This window comes from Alternaria metachromatica (genome assembly GCF_023757995.1).
Source record: "Alternaria metachromatica strain BMP 0045 chromosome Unknown scaffold_2, whole genome shotgun sequence".
Classification (NCBI taxonomy): Eukaryota; Fungi; Ascomycota; class Dothideomycetes; order Pleosporales; family Pleosporaceae; genus Alternaria; species Alternaria metachromatica.
Genome location: NW_026055493.1, coordinates 994,432 through 1,012,383, shown reverse-complemented (window position 1 = coordinate 1,012,383; position 17,952 = coordinate 994,432). Strand labels below are relative to the sequence as shown.

Sequence of the window (17,952 nt, the reverse complement as noted above, 5' to 3'; positions counted from 1 at the left end):
AGATCAAGATGACTCACTAACAAGCATGGACTGCGCCTTTGACTCAGAACATAATCTTGGTACGAGCTGGTCGTTGAGATGACTCCATCTTTTCTATCACATTCATCACACCTCACAATTGGAAAGCTCAAACATTGTCCTGTTACCAAATACGCCATAATAGTATTCTCACACCCAATATCCTACAGAAACGCCGAGTTATGCAAAAGCGCCGTAACGGCCGTCGCGGTCATACTATAACCAAACGCTATCATTACAAGTCATAATACGTACTTTGAAGAGAAAAGTCGCAACCAAATCAAGCACATTCCCACTGAGCGAAAACACACCACCTCGCGCTTCGGTCGGCAAGTACCAAGCCTCGCCATGTGCCCTTCTCTCCAATCTTGATGATCGTCTCCCAAGCCGTACCGTCGGCGTCGTTGGTACTGCTCATATGTTCCGTCTTTCTCGTCAGGCGGATGATCTTGCCCGAAGGTGTTTGTACGGCTAGCTTAGCGGGCTTGTTACTCCTACTGTCTGCTGATCCGGAAGAACTTTGGGATGGGTTCGTGTAGTTGGAACCAGTGGCTGAGATGCTCTGCATGCTCATAGCAGAAGCAGGACGGGCAAAGGGATTTGGCGACGCTCGGCCGTGCATCGCAGGACTGGGTTCGGGCGACTTTGTGAGGGATGATGGATGCTGGCGCACGCAAAAGACGAAAGTGTTGTTTAGAGCCAAATTGGCGCACTGTGGTTGAGCGACGTATAGATCGTTTCGTTGGGCATGGGGCGTAGGGTGCAGTGTCAGGAATGAGTACGGAGGATTGGTGCCGGTATGGGTCATTGGAAGGCCGATTGCCAGGTTGTGAGGGTTCATCTTGTTTGAGTGCTGGACCACGTTAGTATGCATATATTGACAGTGTCTTAGAACAAACTCACCATGAGTCCCCGAGGTCCTGCATAGATTTTCAGGACACCCTGACCTCCATCACCCGGTAGAAGAGCCTTGACGGTGTATCTCTTCTGGCCGCCGTACCATTCAGCTTGCGCCAGTGCCGGCTTTTTGACAATTTCACCGCTTTCGAAAAAGTCGCCGTCCATGTCTTGTGAGTAAGATCTTGCCTCGACTTCCGCAACGCATTCTACGTCTTCCGGCACGTCAATATACACGTGACCCATCTCGAGATTGTCCAAATTGAGAAGGCTAGTGTCAAAGTTGACCATATTGAGACCGTGCCGGAAATAAGCCGGTGTTGCGCAAGGCAGAGCCATCAGCACCTCGTGAGGCTGTGGAGGGCAAATGTGTTGCTGTTCGGGCAGCAGCGGAACGTGAGAGTAGCAAATCTCCATGGGACGAGCAAGGAAGTACCACGTCTCCGCCACGGATGATCCCGCCGTTGAGTAGTGAACTCGCTTTGGATTTGTAGGCCCAGCAAGCGAGCAGTCCATGATACGCCACTCGCCCTCAACGATGACAGCGTTCCAGAAGTGATTCGGTCGGGCAACGCTTTCCAGATCCAGAGGTTCTCCAGGCGTCTTCAAATAGCCACGAACAACTTCAGCATGCATCCCAACAGAAGCGCACATCTCTGCCACAACCATCGCGATCTCTTGAGAGCATCCACGCTTGCCCTGAATCACATGCTTCGGGTCCATCTCGCCTTCGAAGTCGTCCTCCCACGCGATACGCTCGCTGACCCATGTAAAGATGGCCCGTAATCGTTGCATATCGCTCCGGTAAGGTCGGCAAACGTATGCCTGAGCCAAGGTTGCTGGGTTAGTTCCAAGAGGAACGCTGTTGATGAAACGCGTGCTTTTGTCAACGTGGCCAAGACTGCAAGCTGCGAAATCGGTAGGCTCGGTGATGGGAAGGCCGTCGAGACCCTCGTCGCCTTCCGCTGACTCGTACAAGATCTCAATCGGGTTCAAGACGGGGATATCCATCATTTGGCATCTTTCGGCTCGCTCCGCACGCTCGTTCTTGCTGAGAGAGTTGGATCGGTTGACGTCACGGCGGACTTGTACCCAGTCCACCGTCCCCAGGCCCGTATCTCTCGAGGGGTTTGCCGTGTGGGTCGCTTTACCTCCTTCGATACCTGTTGACTCATTGCTGTCCATCCGGCTTGCGGCGCGACTGGTTGCACGACCCGCTGCTCGGCTAGCAGCCCGGGATCCTGGTCTGCTTATCGTGTCGATGGTGCTACGAGCATTTGCCGCTTGAGTCTTCGCCGTGTCTATCATCTTGCGGAAGAAGCCGCTGCGCTTCGTCTTCAAAGGCTGCCTCAGTCCACCAAGCGGGTCCGGGTCGTCTGTTGCTGGTGTGCTAACCTCAGCTTGCTGGTTATCACTGGAACCAGGTCGTGGCTGCGAAGCGTGGCTGGAGTGATACGTGACACCAGTAAAGGGCGTCTCTGGTCGTCCATCGTCGAAGCCGTATCCCTTTCCAGCTGTGTCCTTCGTGTTCATTACGCTCTTCGGTCGGTCTTTGCCGAACTTTTTGCGGTAGTAGCTTCCGGCGCTTGTAGCACTCATGTTCGTCGCAGAGTGTCCAGACATCAAGCTGCGATCGGTGCTGCTGCTGGTATGGGTCGTAGTCGTAGAGTTCGTTTTGCTCGTAAATGTTCGTCCAAGGGCATTACGTCCCATGTTGTAAGCAGATTTGCGGTGGTTAAGCAGTTTCGAGCCCTTCCGTTGAATTTCTGGGTCAGTGTCTGCCCTCGAGGATCCAGGCCTCTGATGGGAGCTTTTCAAAGGTACAGTTGGTCCTTCATCCTCGCCAATGAAAAGTTCACCGTTCCTGGCTTGTTCCTGCTGTTTCATTCGCCTCAGACGACTCTCCATGCGCTTCATGTAGTTGTTGACGTCTGGCAGGCCTTCCTCTTCATCCTCATCACCCTGGTCCATCGCGGACTGTGCCCTGACCTTCTTCGCTGACTCTTGGTACACTTGATCGAATGCCTCTGGAGACCACGGGTTCGCTGGAGTTGGAGAGTCTTCTGGCGATTCGTTACTGTTCGACGTTGTCATATCCTGTAGAGACGTCATGACATCGTCCATTGCTGCCGTAAGCGGAGAAGGTGTGAAGTGGCCTGCACGTGTTCTTGGGTCAGGCGAGGGCGGTTCGGGTGTGATGAAACCGTTGTGGGAAGGAGGCGCGGGAGATGGAGCTCTGCTGGGGTCGTAAGCAACACGATGCGGCGGTGGAGGTGGAGGTGGCGGCGAGCCAACGTCTGCTTCGAATTCGTCATCGTAAGGCGCAGGCGATGGACCGCGGCTGTGATCGTCGTAATCAAGTTGGTGTTGGTAGGGAGATGGCGATGGGCCTCGGTCGTATGCGCGGTATTGGATCGAGGGGGCTGGTGAGGCAGCGCGCGAACGCTCGCCAAACGATGGGGCTGGCGAAGGTCCACGATCGTATGCTCTGTACTGGAACGAAGGCGCAGGAGAAACAGCTCTCGAGTGCTGCTGGTAGTGAACTGGGGGTGCTGGTGAGGCTGCGCGGTATAGATCCTGACTTTGTCGTGGAGGAATTGGCGATGCTGCCCGGTAATAGTCTTGATGTTGTCTCGGAGGTGCTGGCGAAGCTGTTCGGTATAGGTCTTGTATTTGTTGTGGGGGAGCTGGAGACGCGGCTCTCGCGTAGTTGCGATGTTGTATGGGAGGTGCGGGTGACACTCCACGAGGCTGGTACTGGTATTGGGCTGGAGGTGCGGAAGCCTGTGGCGGAATATACGAGCCGCGTCGGATGGGGGGTGCTGGCGAGACGGCGCGCGGTTGGTAGCGGTATTCGGCGGGTGGTGCGGGAGAGGGTGCGCGTGCGTGCGAGCCGTGTCGTGAGGGTGGTGCTGGCGATACAGCTCGTGCTACAGGCGTCCTTTTGGAGGCGGGTCGCGGTGACACTGCGCGCAGGTTCGACTGTTTTCTTGTCGACGTGGCAGGGGACGGGCTGTCTCGGCTCTCGATGGACGACCTCTTCATCGACGAGTAGGGAGACTTGGTCTTGACACTGCCGTTCGGTGAGTTGATGCCGCCGGCCTTGAGCCTCTCTCGCGCCGCTGCAGCTGGATTCGGGGCGCCTGCAGCCGCATAGGCCGTGAAGGGCTTCCTGAACATGCTCTTCTGCTTCTGTGGCGCGGGCTTCGGCTGTTCCTGGGCACTGTTCTGTCTTGACATGCTGCCACCGCTGCCGTTGCGCGCCCATGGCTGGTAGTCTTCGCTGAGCAGCTCGACAAAGTTGGATGGGAACAGGCCGACCATGCGCCTGTCGCGCTTCAACCGGCCCATCCACCAAGCTCCATCGCCGGCATTGAGGACTTCAATCAGGTCGCCTTCTATGAATCCGAGGTCGCGTTTAGTCTAGTGTAGTCGTTAGATGAACTGCGACAGTAACTCGGCTTCCGTCTAAACATACCTCGCCTCCCCATGAATAGACAGCTTTGCACCAGCAGGGAAAGCGCACTGGAAGCGCCTGGCCGACTGCCATGTTGGGTATTATTCGGTTGTTGTATTACACAGTACTTGGTGTTGACCGGCAACTTGTTCGGGGCATGCACGGCGGGTAGATGACATGCGTCGATTAGAATAGTGAGAGGCGGCGTCGATTAGGAGTGGGACGCGCAAAATGCTCCAGCGAAAGACAGATGTCGATGGTAGCAATGGGAGAGAGCAGTTCTCTGTGGTCACGCCCCGATTGATAGCGGGGATGTGGTATGGTAAAGCTAAGCAGGGCCTATCGCAACCTGACGTCCCGTCTTGGTTGGGTAAACACGATTCAGCGACCGCTCCCCGGGCAACCGCGACCCGCACTGGCCAGGCGGCGGCCCACTTCGCCTACCACGTCACACAATCGTCAACTCTACACCGCGACATTCGCTTCATCTTGCGCACTCGCCCTGCATAACTGCCTTGGTTTCGCATCCAGTTGCGCATAATTGGTGATGCTGCATCTTCGTTATGCATTGGGCCGCTATAGAACTACTGCGCTGGCGCTCTCGAACAGATGTTCCCACCATCGGGCACACTCTACCCAGCTGTCTTGTTGTTGTACGCTAATGTGAACAGACCTCTAGCCCTCCTACTAACAGCGGTCTAACGGCAGTAGGCGCGCGCGACTTGTCGCCTTGCCTGCGCTCGGGTCACCAGCTGAGTATACAAGGCTGGCTGATCACGATCCACAATCTGTCGACCAAACGCCAAGCCTCACACCCCATCGCCATCATCACAGAAATCTAGGAACATCGAACTGAGGTAAACGCATTGTAATTTTGTCAAAAGCTACTGAGATCGAGCGCTATGGATGCGGGCAAAGGTAGAAAGTAAGCACCACTAGGGCGTGCAATGTGTAAAAAAAGACCGATTCCTCCTCAACTTGACTGCCTGATGGAACACCAGTGAGCGAAACGAGTCGCTTACTGTCCGTTCCACAGCTTGGGGCCGGGCATGGGGTAAGACTTGGGGTTGCTCCTGCGATGATGTTAGTATGTCTGGCACGAGTATTCGGTACGGTTGGGATAGACTTACCACTTGTTGAAGGCAATACCGGCGTCGTTGGCCTTGTAGAGACCGGGGATCTTGACAGTGGGGGAGAGTTTGCCGGTACCGGAAGACTCAATCTTCAGCTGGAAGCACTCCATGTAGAACTGAGCCTTGCCAACGTGGCCCTCGTGGATGGCGATGTGCTCAACGCGGACAAGGTACTCGCCAGCAGGAATGCTCTTCTGGATGGTCCACTCAAGGCGGTCCTTTTGCCAGCTGTCCCAGGCAGTGTCGACACCGGGCTGGCTGGGGTTGATGAGGCCGCTCTCCATGACCTTGGTCCAGTCACCGCTGCCATCGTAGCTGGCGACGCTGCCAGGGGCCTTGGAGATGTAGACGAAGCCCGGGCCAGGGTGCTCGATCTTCTCGTTGAAAGCGAGCTTGAAGCCAATCTTGTCACCGGCCTTGACGGTGTAGGTGGGAACACCTCCAGCCTTGGCTCCCTTGTTGCACCTCAGGTCGGGGGAGTTGACGATGTCGGCGGTGAACGAGGGCATGTAGGAGTTGGTGTTCTTGCGGGTGTAAGCATAGTCACCACCAATCGCCTGGTTGTTGACCATAAGGCGGTTGAAGATGTAGTGCGCGTCGACCGTCAAGGGCGCAAGAAGAGAGAGGATAATTGAGGCCTTCATGTTGATGGTAAAGAATGAATATGTTCAAAAGAAGTGAATGTAAAAAGTTGGAAGCGAATGTACTGGTTGGTATCGAATGCTGGATGATTGCGATGATTTTTACAACACGGTAACCACTGCGATACTTATACAGACCAGTCTCTCAGCGTGGTTCACCGCATCGTTCCGCTCCATTGGAGGGATATCCATTTTTCGGTCCCTAAATTTCATCAACACCCATTCTCTTCATCTAATCTACACGGCGCCACCCCACCCCCAAGGCGTCATAAGCCATCATAAGCCCATAGTACCCAGTCGCATAGAACGATTCTTTTGTCCTAGTCTCACTTTAAATGAAAACAGGAGTCCCAACCACACGTTGAAACTCATTTAAGCGGTGGAAGAGCCGTGCCAAGCCTCGACAACACCAACACAACGACAGCGGAAACCGCTGTCGCCAAGATCTGGGGTGATCATGCGTTTCACGTTTTGAATCTCTGGCACCTTGGCGAATATGCACCAAAAGAAACCGCCGATATTGGAATTCTCCTATTCGTTCCGCGGATGCCACCCGGGCTGTGTAGGGATCCACTACCCGCGATGCGAATCCGATTTCACGATAGCAATGGTCCGTCGGCTGCCGATATTGGTCAGCGTAGCGTTCGGGCCACGGTCTCGACTTCCGAACTGTTCTGAACGAGATTGGTGGTGAGGCGGAAGCTTAGCTTCACACACTCGCACACACCACATGTCAGCGGGAACGGAACGTCCAAGCCGCCGTGAATTTCCTCCTCTCGCAAGGATGCCTGGTAGACAGGTGACAGGTTCCTTGTCAATTGCAATACCGCTACATGCCAAGGCTGCGTTGTCGTACAGGATCGGCCGCACAACTTCTGGAAACAGATCAATATAGTCGTGCGGTGGCGTTGGACAATTAGAGTAGGTGGCACGCCCTGTTTCTCCTCGCTGACCCACGAGTCGATGCATGATTGCAGACCGCTCCATCCGGAATTCAGAGAGCAACAGATTCCCACGCAGGTACGATCTCACTACTTCCTTCACTGACGAGTCTTGTCGCTGCACATGAATATTCTCACGACCATAGATACTATCATTCTATAAACCCATCAATCTTCCGAGCATCACACCTTTCCAGACGATCGAGTCCTCACGATCGAGTCTATTCATATGGTACTATCAGCCTACGATAACGTCTCCCACCTGGTACCCTCTCCCTCGTAACTTGTCGATGCTGTCGAGGATGTCATTCAGCATCTTCTCCCCAGCGTTGATCTTCACAGACAACTTTTCAAGCATAATTCCGAGCTCAGGGCCGTAGCACTGCCTCACATCTCCCTCCGTCGCGCTCAACAGGAACCGATCGACCTCTCGATCGAATGCCGGATCGTTACGCATAAACTCTACAAACTCGAAGACCCGGTCTCGAATCTTGGGTGGAAATGCTCCGATACATAATTTAGTCCTGCACATCGGACACGATGCATCCATCTCTTCATGGTTGGCAGCGAGCGTGTTGATCCAAGCCTGAAGGCATTGCTCGCCTATATAATGACCACAGATCGTCTTCACGGCTGGCTCCACATCATCTCGGTCAATCTGATCGGAGAAGCTGCGTCCGCATATCTCACACTCTTCGAAACCAGCCGCTACTGCTTCGTCCGTGGCGCGTTCCGTGAAGCCTTGGACGTACTTCATATCTCCCATATCCATACCGCTTTCGATAGTATGAGCCGAAGTTTCACCCAGAGATTTCCACTCGAGGATAGTCAGATGGCCGATATGCAAGAACAAGGCCGACCATTCCTCGGATGAGGGTAGACATATGAGCTCATGTTCACATGGGGCCAACATCCACTTCTTGTCTTGTGGTACAATCAGACGCTGCTCAGCTGGATCGTCCTGCCAAGTCCCCTGGCGTATGTAGCGTGGATAACCTCGGGCAGGGAATGTATCCAGGTTCCTCTCGGCCTTTTTCATCAGCCACAGTATGCGCGCGATCACCAATGTACGTCCGGTGCATTCTATATCGTGATCCGGACGGGCTGGAATATATGCAGTAGTATCGTAATCCGGTAGGGCAAATAGCTCCTTCCCCTCTTTGGCGTACCTGAGCTTACGCTCGAGGCTGTGAAGTTGTCGTAATGACTTTAGATATTTTTCGATGAGAGTTTTGTTCCACTTCTCTTGTAGGGAAAGAATTGAACGGGGCTCTGTTAGATCCATTAGGATTGTCGTCTTCAATTTATGAATGTGGACGTCGCAAATCTGGATCGCGTTGGTAAACTGGTCGAGTATCTTGACGACATCTTCATATACAGACTTCAGCTGTGGCTGTGTCATTCCCTCGATGTTTGTTCGTTCGAGAAGGCGCTCGACTCCTGTATGTATCTTATTACACTCATCAAATAGATTGCTTTTTAGAACCCGCATAGATGCCTCACTTTCGTCTGCTGCTTTGAGGGACATTGCTGATTGTCCGTTCGTATGTACGGTTGAGGGTGGGTTTGGTGATCTGTGAGGAAGTCACTCCGAGGCACTGTTATTATACAGCAGATCTATCCCCAAGTAAATAGGCAGCAGTAGCAAACGATGGGGACTGAATCACTGTACCGTCTGTTCAATGACAATGTCAGCATTTTCCCAGTCGTCAGTCCTTCGAGGCGTAATTATACATTCACCTTACAGCAAACCACCCATATTTCAGCTGAACTTCACTCTCTTCGTCGCATGCTCCTTTGCAACCAACACCTCTTCCTCGAGGGTTTCACTTCAAACCAATCATCCCAGCTACATTGAGACTCACCAACGACGAAATGGCACACCAAAACGAATTAAAAGAAATTGAGCTCCAAGTCCCTGACCCCTTCAAGGCCTGCGAAGCCCTCCTCATGCAGATCGACGCCTTCCCCGAGGAATTCCTCAACGGCAGGTTGACTCCCGAAAACTTTCCTTCAGTTTGTCAGCGTAGCGCCAAGCTACTCGAAGATATGAAGGCTGCTCTGAGTGAAGCCAGGACCAAGGTCTCGGTGGAGAACAGGCATATGTGGGTAGAGCATTGGACTTGGATGCAGCTGTATGAGGAGGGCGTGGCGACTATGGAGCAAATCAACAACAAGCTAGATGGTCCCGACAGGCGGGAGATGATATTGACGCAATTGATAGTTGTACGTGAGTCTGCAAACAGAACGACAGACCTTCTAAAGCGCATGATGGCGGCGATGGATCAGAGGGAGAGGGAGGCTGCTTTGGCGCCGGGTTCTCGAGACGGCAATTGATGTATGCCATTGCTTTATCAACTGAGCTCGTACTGGTAGTTGGCTAGATAGCGTAAACTAGAGTCTTCATAAACCCAAAGCTTGGCTCGTGACGATTATTGAACGTTCATATCGCGTTGAATGTACGCGCAAACATGCCCTATAAACCTTTCGGATCATGTTGTTGGTGGGTGTGATTCAATGACGAAGTCTTCACTTCGTTTATTCACCGATCATGAACATTGATATCTAGCAAAAGCGATCTCCCTCAGCCATAAGCATAAAGCCTCTTAGCTTACCTCTGTGAGGCAATATTTACCAGGCTCGATACGACCAAAATTCCCAAAGCCCACGGAAAAGCCTTGGTACTGCCGGACACCTTGCTCGTTCTCAAGACTACATCTCAGCACATCAGGAGCCTGAACACCGGCATCAACCATGGACCCTAGGATAGTCATGATGATGCGACAGATGCAGCTGGAAACGCAGATGAGAGCGCAGTTGGAAGAGGCTCAAATGCAGGGCATGCCGCTAAGACAACGCCTGCAAATGGCGGAACAGCTGCGCATGAGAGCGATGATGATGATGGGAGCTCAGCGCGAGCAAATGATGGAGGCGCAACAAGAGCAGATGATGATGGCCGCATATCGACAACAGATGATGGCAGAGCAGATGCGCATGGCTGGCGGTGGTGCAGGAGGGCCGATGCCACCGGGCGGCATGCCTTTCCCGCGGGGCCCGATGTTTTTCCCAGGAGGTATGGGCGGGCCGGGATCCGATCCTCGAAATCATCCGCGAACTGAATCTCCGGACAATACTTCGGATTCCGACGGGCCTCGCGACGCTGGACCCCATGGAGGGTCGCCAAGACACGCTGGTGTTCGAAACGGACGTCCTGGAGTTGTGTATGGAGACTGGGAGGTCGAGGAAGTAGAGGATGAGAAGTAGAGAGGGTTGCGGGCATCGGCAATGCTGTTCGCAAAGGTCTGCGCGTCGCAGTCTGACGTACTTCGCAGGGGCAGATTGGTGTAACTTATTGACCCGAGGCTTGAAGGTATATGTGATCCTGATAATACCTAGGTAGCTCATACACTCTTGATAAAGTTTTAACGTTGTAATTGTATACGGCCATACCTGCGCAATCGGCCTACATGTACACGATGAATGGAAATTCAGAACTGGCGACGGAGCTTGAAAATAATGCACGAGTCTTTGGTCTTCCGCAGTGCTTCAAGGCGGAGTCCATGGTTGCGGTCTCATTAAGCTCTGGGGGTGGGCTTTGCCGCGCCGCGAAGGATCAGAGGCTGTGATGATTACTGATACTAAGGTGCCGCTGTGCCGTGGTAAAGTCGAGGAGTCAGAAGAAAAGCACGAGAGCAGTGCCTGCGACCAGGTCGCAATAGCTCATGTTTCTACCCACTGTTCTTATTCCCATGTGGAAAGTAAATCGCGAAAGATCATTGTAACTGTTGTCGAACGACAGGTGGTACTGGAGGAGAGGATGGATTGCGCAAGGGGTTTGTAATCGTAAGTGGGGCCGCCGCCTTCTCCGCTTCCCAAAGAAGCAACAACCACCGCAAGCGGGCAGAATTGCCGGTCTGGTACATCATCCTACAAGCTTACCTATCACCTATGTAGCCGACGCGATTATATAGCATTGAGGGCGATGCCATACATAACATCTCTGATACATTCTGACATCTAAAATGCATTCCGCGAACGGCCACACCAAAGGTCACCAGGCACCAATCGGACCTCGGCTATTCTCCGTCAAGCAACCACCATCACTGGACGAGTTCAAGAAACTTACAACGGAGTCTGTTCCCTGCCACTACCCACTAGCAAGCAAGGTCGAAGCGAATGTGCCGATATACGATCTACCCGACTATGCTTCGCTCTCTCCAGAACAACGTTCAGCATTACAGGATGAGTTTTACCACATCCTGCTTTCCGGACCAGGCGTGTTCGTCACCAAAGGTCTCTGCAAAGACGTCTCTCTTCTTCAAAAAGTAAACAACGTATACGCAAACATCATTGCAGAAGAGAAGAAAGTGGCGGGCAAACGCGGCGACCACTTTGCTGGAGCCGGCGCGAACGATCGCATCTGGAACTCCGTTTCGAAACACTGCGAGAGAGACCCGGAGTCATTTGTGCAGTACTACTCCAACCCGTGGTTACCGCTCATATCTGGAGCATGGCTCGGGCCGCACCACCGTCTCACAGCACAAGTCAACATTGTGAAGCCAGGCGCGAAGGCCCAGATTTCGCACAGAGACTACCACATTGGCTTCCAGGACAACGACTCTTGCGCAAAGTTTCCGAAGGCGATGCAAGTCGCGTCACAGTTTCTCACGCTGCAAGGAGCTGTCGCACACTCAGATATGCCAGTGGAGAGCGGGCCGACACGATTGCTGCCGTTCAGCCAGAAGTTTGAAGAAGGATACATGGCATACCGCTTGCCTGAGTTCCAAGGCTACTTCCTTGAGAAGTATGTATCTGTGCCGCTGGAGATGGGGGACGGTCTCTTCTTCAATCCAGCGCTGTTCCATGCCGCAGGTCAGAATGACTCCGCCGATGTCATGCGTTCTGCCAATCTGCTACAGATCTCATCAGCCTTTGGTAAGCCGATGGAATCTATCGATACGCACGCACTTGTTGAGAAGACCTGGGATGGATTATTGACCATGTATAAACAGCATGGCCTAAGCGATGAGCTCGAAGCACTGGTCAGCGTTGTTGCTGAAGGATACCCTTTCCCGACCAATCTTGATAGAAGGGTACCTGAGACGGCTGGCATGGCACCCGAGAGCGAGCAAGATGTTCTGATAAAGTCGCTCAAGGCCGGCTCTACGAAGCAAACAGTGTTGGACACATTGACGAGGATGCGAGAAGAGTCGAAGGCTTGATGCTGTATTGTGTGTTCTCGGTGGATGGTTCACATGGATGCACGACATCACGTTCCAGCAACAAGGTCTAAAATATGAACTCTATCAAACGCTGCACACTATTCCCTTGTGACACTGTACTTTCCATTTCGCAGAGCCGGGCGTTGACCAGCGTTAACGATTACAGCAAACACCGGGAAGCTGCTTTAGTTTGTCGACACGTCTCGCTCCTCCAACGGCGGCCACTATCCCCAAGACGTAGAAATCATGACCTTCCCCATAGCGACCCTCCTTCATCCCGTAGTATCACAAGCCCTGGCCGACGTTGAACAAAAGGCGAAGGACGGTATCCTGGAGACTCTACCTGGACACCGAACTATGGCCTTACGACCCGAAGAGAACACTAGCGGCCCTCTCGTAGCTACTCCAACGTTTCCAAAACCGGCAGATGAAGTCAGCTCTCCACTACCCCTACTGTCTTCATCCACCAGCCCACCTCAAGATCCACAAACACCCACTCACGTAGCCCTTACACCAGACGCCGAATTCCTCATCATCGAAGCCGAACTCGCAAACTGTCAAATGACACGCGAAGCGCTACAAAGACGCGAATCCGCACTCAAAGAACGTAAAGCAGAGATCGTACGAGAAACGAAGATGAGACTTGATAAGGAAGTGCGAGACCTGGCAACGCAAGGCCTCGAAGAAGAGCTCGATCAAGGACTGTTCATGCGCGATGTGCAGCGGAGAGTGAAAACAAAGTTGAAGGGAGGAGTAAGAGAAGACGAAGCTTCACCGGAGAAAGTGGACCAAGCAGAGCAAGTGAAAGAGAAGAAAGCCATACCTATTAGTGCGCCAGAGCGGAGGAGACTTGCGCGTCTTGCACTGTTGAAGCAAGACCCTAGGCTAGGGCGATGATATTGATATGACTGCTACATTAACTCTCCCGCGACCACGTGCTCATAATGCTAGTCATGTCACCCTGATATGCTGGTTCCCACATACACACACATCTCTCCTAGTACGGCATTTAATCAATAGTGAAGTACTCCGCGATCTCTGGGAAAAGCCTGCCCATCCTCTCCGCTGTGATACTGTCCACCTTGAGAATCGGATCGAGTTTGTACGTGAGCCACAGTATCTTCATGTTGAGACAGGTCATGGCGCGGGCTTGTACCGAGACTTCGCCTGTTGTCTCTTAGTAAGAATGAGAGATATAGCGGAAGTGCCTCACGTCGGTGATCTGCAGCAGTGTTCTCGATGATCTTGTTTAGATCCATAATCTCGTCTTGCAACTTTGTGAGTTGTTGACTGTAGTGATAGTCTGCATCGCGTTGTGCAGTGGTGGGTGCGACTGGATGCCCTGAAGAGGACATCGTGTGCAGATGGGTGTTGTGATTTGGTCAAATTCGGGAAAAGAATCGAGTGTATTGCGCTGATGTAGCAGCGGGTTATCGTATCGCATCAAAGACTCATATACCACTTCGAAGTCATGCGCTAACACCGACACGAGGGCGGCAGAGGCTAGACACAATGTGAAGTCTGGTGATTGATAACACAAACCTTTTACTCTGCTGGAGTGATCGACATGCTTGTGGGTGATGTTAAGATGTTTGAGCGTACTTCAAGTACATCTTCGCTGGCAGAGTAGCGTTCGCTCCATACTGGAATGCTCGCAAATTGATCAGTGTGCCATTCAGCTATGCAAACACATTCACCCTTCCATATCGCCATGTACGCATATATCCTCTTGCCACAGTTGTCATCGACAATTACTATCGCTCTACCACACTTCTTGCGGGAGAAGCCTTGACATATACCCAGCGCCTAAGCATCACTCACTCGGCACCCTACCTCATTTTCAATCACATCAAACCATCACAGTCAAGTCGCCAATAATGTCACACAACACCCCCGACAACCTCCTCAAGCTCGCCGCCGACCTGAACAAACTCGGTGGAGAACTCTGTGCCATCGGCGGCAAGCTAGCAACGGCCGCCACAACTCTTGAGCAAGAAGCCGCGAATGTTGCTCTTGCCAATGCGCAACGATGGGGCGTCGATGTACAGGTGTGCATTCACTGAAAACGGGGTTTCAGGGTCAAAGTACAGTTGATACTGACAACATGCGCAGGTCGCTGTGAGAGCTGGGCCGCATGGCCAGTGGGTTGGCCAAGGGAACGAGATTGTCGTTAATGGAGTGAAGAAGTAGTGGTATTGCTGAGCGAGAGATGCGGAGGGAGCTACGGCATGCGCATATGGAAGGCGTGGGGCTAAACATTAGTCAGGCGCGATGGCGCGCACCGAGCTGTGACGTGCGGAAGGAGAAGCGGAGAGCGGCGACAACACTCTTTGTAGATCAGTGTAACATTATTCTCATTTCAAGATCCTCTGGCTCCTTTGCAACCATCGTCATGTTGCATAGAAGCGAACGCAGATTGTGGGTAAGACTTCACCCCGCATGTCGGGTCCCGTTATCCCTCTTGACAACTTGGGGTTTAGCGCTGCAGAGTTTTATCAGATCATCAGATAAGATGCGACACCGGACGCCCGAACAGCCATTCACAGCTCAGTATCAGCTCCGAACCATCTCCAGCCTATATCGCTCATGTAAACTTAATGTTGTACGCGCAGACATATTCGACGCGGCTGGCTGCTTTGAACCAGAAGTGGCGGTCTGTCTTCGGAGGACGGAAGCTTAGGTTCGGCGGTGGTGTGATTTCGCCCATGCCCGGAAATTGACGAGCCAAGCTGCGGAGCTGGGCACGGGCGGACGTGGATTCGGTATAATCCAGAAAGACTCATTCACGGAGAGCAGAGATCTGAGGGTCATCACATGCAAGAAAATGTGTGAATTGAAAGGATATCATTTGAACCATAGTTGGGTTCGTTGAAACGTGTAGTCATTAGTCTAATTCCGGGCTGCTGTAGCCATGCGATATGATACAAAATGCAAGAAAGTGAAGAGTGTGTAACCGTCCACTCGTCGTTATTCATAGCGACCGTCAAAACCCTCAAGTTGTGTTCTCGTTACGGATGAACGACCATGCGAAACAGGATACAGACACTCTCGCATATCAACGCCGCGGATTGCTGGCGGAGCCGCTAAAGGTGGGGGTATCTGGCAAAGCAAAGACAGGAGGGCGCTATCAGTGGTCGATATTGTAGTGAGAGACTGCGTCCATCATGGCGTGATCCTCGGCCTTGGTCATGGGCGAGAAAGAAGCTCGGCGCCGTTCCTCGGCCTCTTCGATCAGCGGCGCATGTGGGCCGTCAGACGGGCGGGTCCTGAGAGGACGCTGGGCGTGTTGGAGGGTAGTGAGGATGCTGCTGGCGTCCAGCTCCATCGCGCTATACATTCCGGGTTCCATAGTGAATGTGTCCCTGCGAGTGTCCTGGCGTCCGAAAGCCTGCGGAACAGGCTTTAGTTGGCGCCAGTCCATGGCATTCGGATCCGTCGAAACTCGACCATCAAGCAGCTTGAAGGCATCGCTACAACCGACTGTTCGCCCAGTACCCACAGGCGACGAAATGCCGGCGCTCATGTCTATGCTGGTCGATGCCTTGGGTTCCATGATCTCGAGCGAGCTGCTCTTGCTTGAGTTGCGCCGTGAGCTCGAAGGGGTTTCCTCGCTCCGGAGCTGAGCGACTCGCTGACACCAGGCTCTCTGCTGGGGGTTTGACTGACAGTCGGCACAAGAGCCAGGCCCGGTCATGGCCATGTTGGGCTTCGCTTCTTCAGCTGAAGAACCACTCTTCATGCGCGTGAGTGAGATGCCCTCGTCGGCGCTGTCAACACGAGCAGGGGGATCGCATATGCAAATGTCCTTTTGTCCCTCACAGAAGCCACAGTCTGTAATCTTGTTGTCCTCCGTCGATGGTGCGAATGTAGATGCGCTCTTGAACTTGTTGGTGAAGTCGACTTCGAACTCGACGTGGGGATGCTTCTCTTGGTCGAATTCTCCTTGGCCGCCGCGAAGTATCCCAGTCATGGACATGCCGTCCATACGAGCCGAGGCCTCGTCCGGGAGTTGCATATCATTGGTGAGGTCGGCGAGACAGGCGCAATGTTCAGGCGTGCAGCGATCGCATCCTGATTGCGTGCTCTCGAACGGTGCGTCGTGGCGTGCGCTACGGATTCGAACGCGGTCCTGCATGGGATGTATGGGAGCAAAGTCGTCCTCGTAATTTGGCGTGCAAACGTCTTCGCCTGCTTTCGCCTTCTGGTACATATTCCTCCACATAGTCGTTTGGGCGTCACTTGTGCGTAGACGCTCTGTCAGTATCTGGATTTCTAGTGCTTGAGCCCGTGCTCGGTCTTCCAGAAGCTGTTTTTCCCGTAGCCATGTGTTGCGGGCATCGTTGAATTCTGTACTGGTCTGGTTGACCTGTTCGAGTAGCATTTGGACATTCTTCTGCTTGCGTTCACGGAAGTTGCGCTGCGAGATGCGGTTCTGAGCCTTGCGCTTGGTCTCAGGCTCCGCGGTGGCAGGCTTGCGGCCGGGCTTGGGTCGGGGCGGGATGGAATGTATCATGCTCGTAGGCCCCCCGCCCGACTGCGAGGGGCCATTGGCGTGCGTGTTTACGGACAACGTGGCGGCGACGTGAGGGCGTGGAGGGGACCTTGGTACGAGTTCTGGGTCGGTGTCAGTTGTTGAAGTGGGCAAGGGTCGATCACGCGGTTGGACAAGTCTGGCAGCCAACAGCCGCGGCGAACTGCTGGTACGCGGGACACGCGGAAAAAGCAATCACGTTACTCACGTCGGATGGAGCTGCGGCGGTCTTGTTCAAGATCGGCAGCGGTACAGAAGGTGCTTCCCGAGGACTCAGCAGGCGATGGCGCAGGACTGCAATCTGAGCCAGGTGTGGCGGCATTGTTCGACGAGGCCATGTTGCGCGGCGGAGCGTAGGGTGCGTTCGGGTCCTGGTTATCAGATGGAGATCCTGAGTTATCAGATCAGCGGGCGTCTTATCCCGAGCAAAGCCGAGTCCGGAGCGGAACGGATCAACTTACCGGCGGCGCTAGGGTGGACATAGTTGAACTTGCCGGGGAACGGGAACGACGTGTGGTACTCGTCTTCTGTAAAAGACTCGCCCTCCATGATGGGCAATGGATTCGGAAATGTTAGAAATGTTAGCGAACAAAAATGAAAGAGATGGGCAGTCAGTCTTTATAAGGCATCTGTCTCGCTTAGCATTCGTTACTTCCCTTTTACCAGTCACCCAGAGTTACCTAGGTAGTCGCTACTATCATGAATTGACGGTCGCACGTGGTTTCCTCCCGAATTAATGCCTCACAAATATCATTGAACTAGGGTAGTCAGTGCAGTCAACCACGGCATGGTCGAGCCCCCACTCCAAGCATTTGAGCATATTTGCCAGGCCTCCCTTTTGCAATCTAGAATTACTGGCAATTGTTTCGGGCTTCATGTCACCCTAGGGAAAACTGAACACCTGGAGCCTACATCGCCGTCAGGTCAGCTACCTTGCATGTATTCATCTTGATGTAGTCTCCAGACATGTTCAAGTTCAGTCTGGGCTATTCAAAAGGTATCATTACAACTTACTCACATCATATGACCACATGGCTATGATCTTAGGCAGCAACACAATTGAATGACGAAAAACCTCATTGGAGACACATCCAGGGAATGCGTCACAGCAG

General features: G+C 53.1%; 9 protein-coding genes across 9 annotated transcripts; 4 read left to right on the top strand and 5 right to left on the bottom strand.

Moving 5' to 3' along the window:
• Positions 1 to 298: 298 nt before the first annotated feature.
• J4E83_001158 (uncharacterized protein) lies at positions 299 to 4,465 on the bottom strand (the record flags this gene model as incomplete). Its single annotated transcript, XM_049328115.1, has 3 exons — positions 299 to 871; positions 922 to 4,338; positions 4,394 to 4,465. 3 exons carry the CDS (start codon positions 4,463 to 4,465, stop codon positions 299 to 301), a joined length of 4,062 nt encoding a protein of 1,353 aa, XP_049192633.1.
• Positions 4,466 to 5,390: 925 nt separating this feature from the next.
• On the bottom strand, positions 5,391 to 6,149 carry J4E83_001157 (uncharacterized protein; the record flags this gene model as incomplete). The annotated part of the gene is made up of 2 exons (XM_049328114.1): positions 5,391 to 5,445; positions 5,503 to 6,149. 2 exons carry the CDS (start codon positions 6,147 to 6,149, stop codon positions 5,391 to 5,393), a joined length of 702 nt encoding a protein of 233 aa, XP_049192632.1.
• A 1,176-nt stretch (positions 6,150 to 7,325) lies between these two features.
• J4E83_001156 (uncharacterized protein) lies at positions 7,326 to 8,489 on the bottom strand (the record flags this gene model as incomplete). The annotated part of the gene is made up of 1 exon (XM_049328113.1): positions 7,326 to 8,489. One exon carries the CDS (start codon positions 8,487 to 8,489, stop codon positions 7,326 to 7,328), a length of 1,164 nt encoding a protein of 387 aa, XP_049192631.1.
• Positions 8,490 to 8,962: 473 nt separating this feature from the next.
• J4E83_001155 (uncharacterized protein) lies at positions 8,963 to 9,424 on the top strand (the record flags this gene model as incomplete). The annotated part of the gene is made up of 1 exon (XM_049328112.1): positions 8,963 to 9,424. The coding sequence occupies one exon, from the start codon at positions 8,963 to 8,965 to the stop codon at positions 9,422 to 9,424; it is 462 nt and encodes a 153-aa protein (XP_049192630.1).
• A 1,685-nt stretch (positions 9,425 to 11,109) lies between these two features.
• J4E83_001154 (uncharacterized protein) lies at positions 11,110 to 12,309 on the top strand (the record flags this gene model as incomplete). The annotated part of the gene is made up of 1 exon (XM_049328111.1): positions 11,110 to 12,309. The coding sequence occupies one exon, from the start codon at positions 11,110 to 11,112 to the stop codon at positions 12,307 to 12,309; it is 1,200 nt and encodes a 399-aa protein (XP_049192629.1).
• Positions 12,310 to 12,555: 246 nt separating this feature from the next.
• J4E83_001153 (uncharacterized protein) lies at positions 12,556 to 13,206 on the top strand (the record flags this gene model as incomplete). The annotated part of the gene is made up of 1 exon (XM_049328110.1): positions 12,556 to 13,206. One exon carries the CDS (start codon positions 12,556 to 12,558, stop codon positions 13,204 to 13,206), a length of 651 nt encoding a protein of 216 aa, XP_049192628.1.
• A 112-nt stretch (positions 13,207 to 13,318) lies between these two features.
• J4E83_001152 (uncharacterized protein) lies at positions 13,319 to 13,664 on the bottom strand (the record flags this gene model as incomplete). The annotated part of the gene is made up of 2 exons (XM_049328109.1): positions 13,319 to 13,476; positions 13,523 to 13,664. The coding sequence occupies 2 exons, from the start codon at positions 13,662 to 13,664 to the stop codon at positions 13,319 to 13,321; spliced, it is 300 nt and encodes a 99-aa protein (XP_049192627.1).
• Positions 13,665 to 14,186: 522 nt separating this feature from the next.
• Positions 14,187 to 14,499, top strand: J4E83_001151 (uncharacterized protein; the record flags this gene model as incomplete). Its single annotated transcript, XM_049328108.1, has 2 exons — positions 14,187 to 14,357; positions 14,422 to 14,499. 2 exons carry the CDS (start codon positions 14,187 to 14,189, stop codon positions 14,497 to 14,499), a joined length of 249 nt encoding a protein of 82 aa, XP_049192626.1.
• Positions 14,500 to 15,436: 937 nt separating this feature from the next.
• Positions 15,437 to 17,389, bottom strand: J4E83_001150 (uncharacterized protein; the record flags this gene model as incomplete). Its single annotated transcript, XM_049328107.1, has 3 exons — positions 15,437 to 16,923; positions 17,049 to 17,231; positions 17,302 to 17,389. The coding sequence occupies 3 exons, from the start codon at positions 17,387 to 17,389 to the stop codon at positions 15,437 to 15,439; spliced, it is 1,758 nt and encodes a 585-aa protein (XP_049192625.1).
• Positions 17,390 to 17,952: the final 563 nt, after the last annotated feature.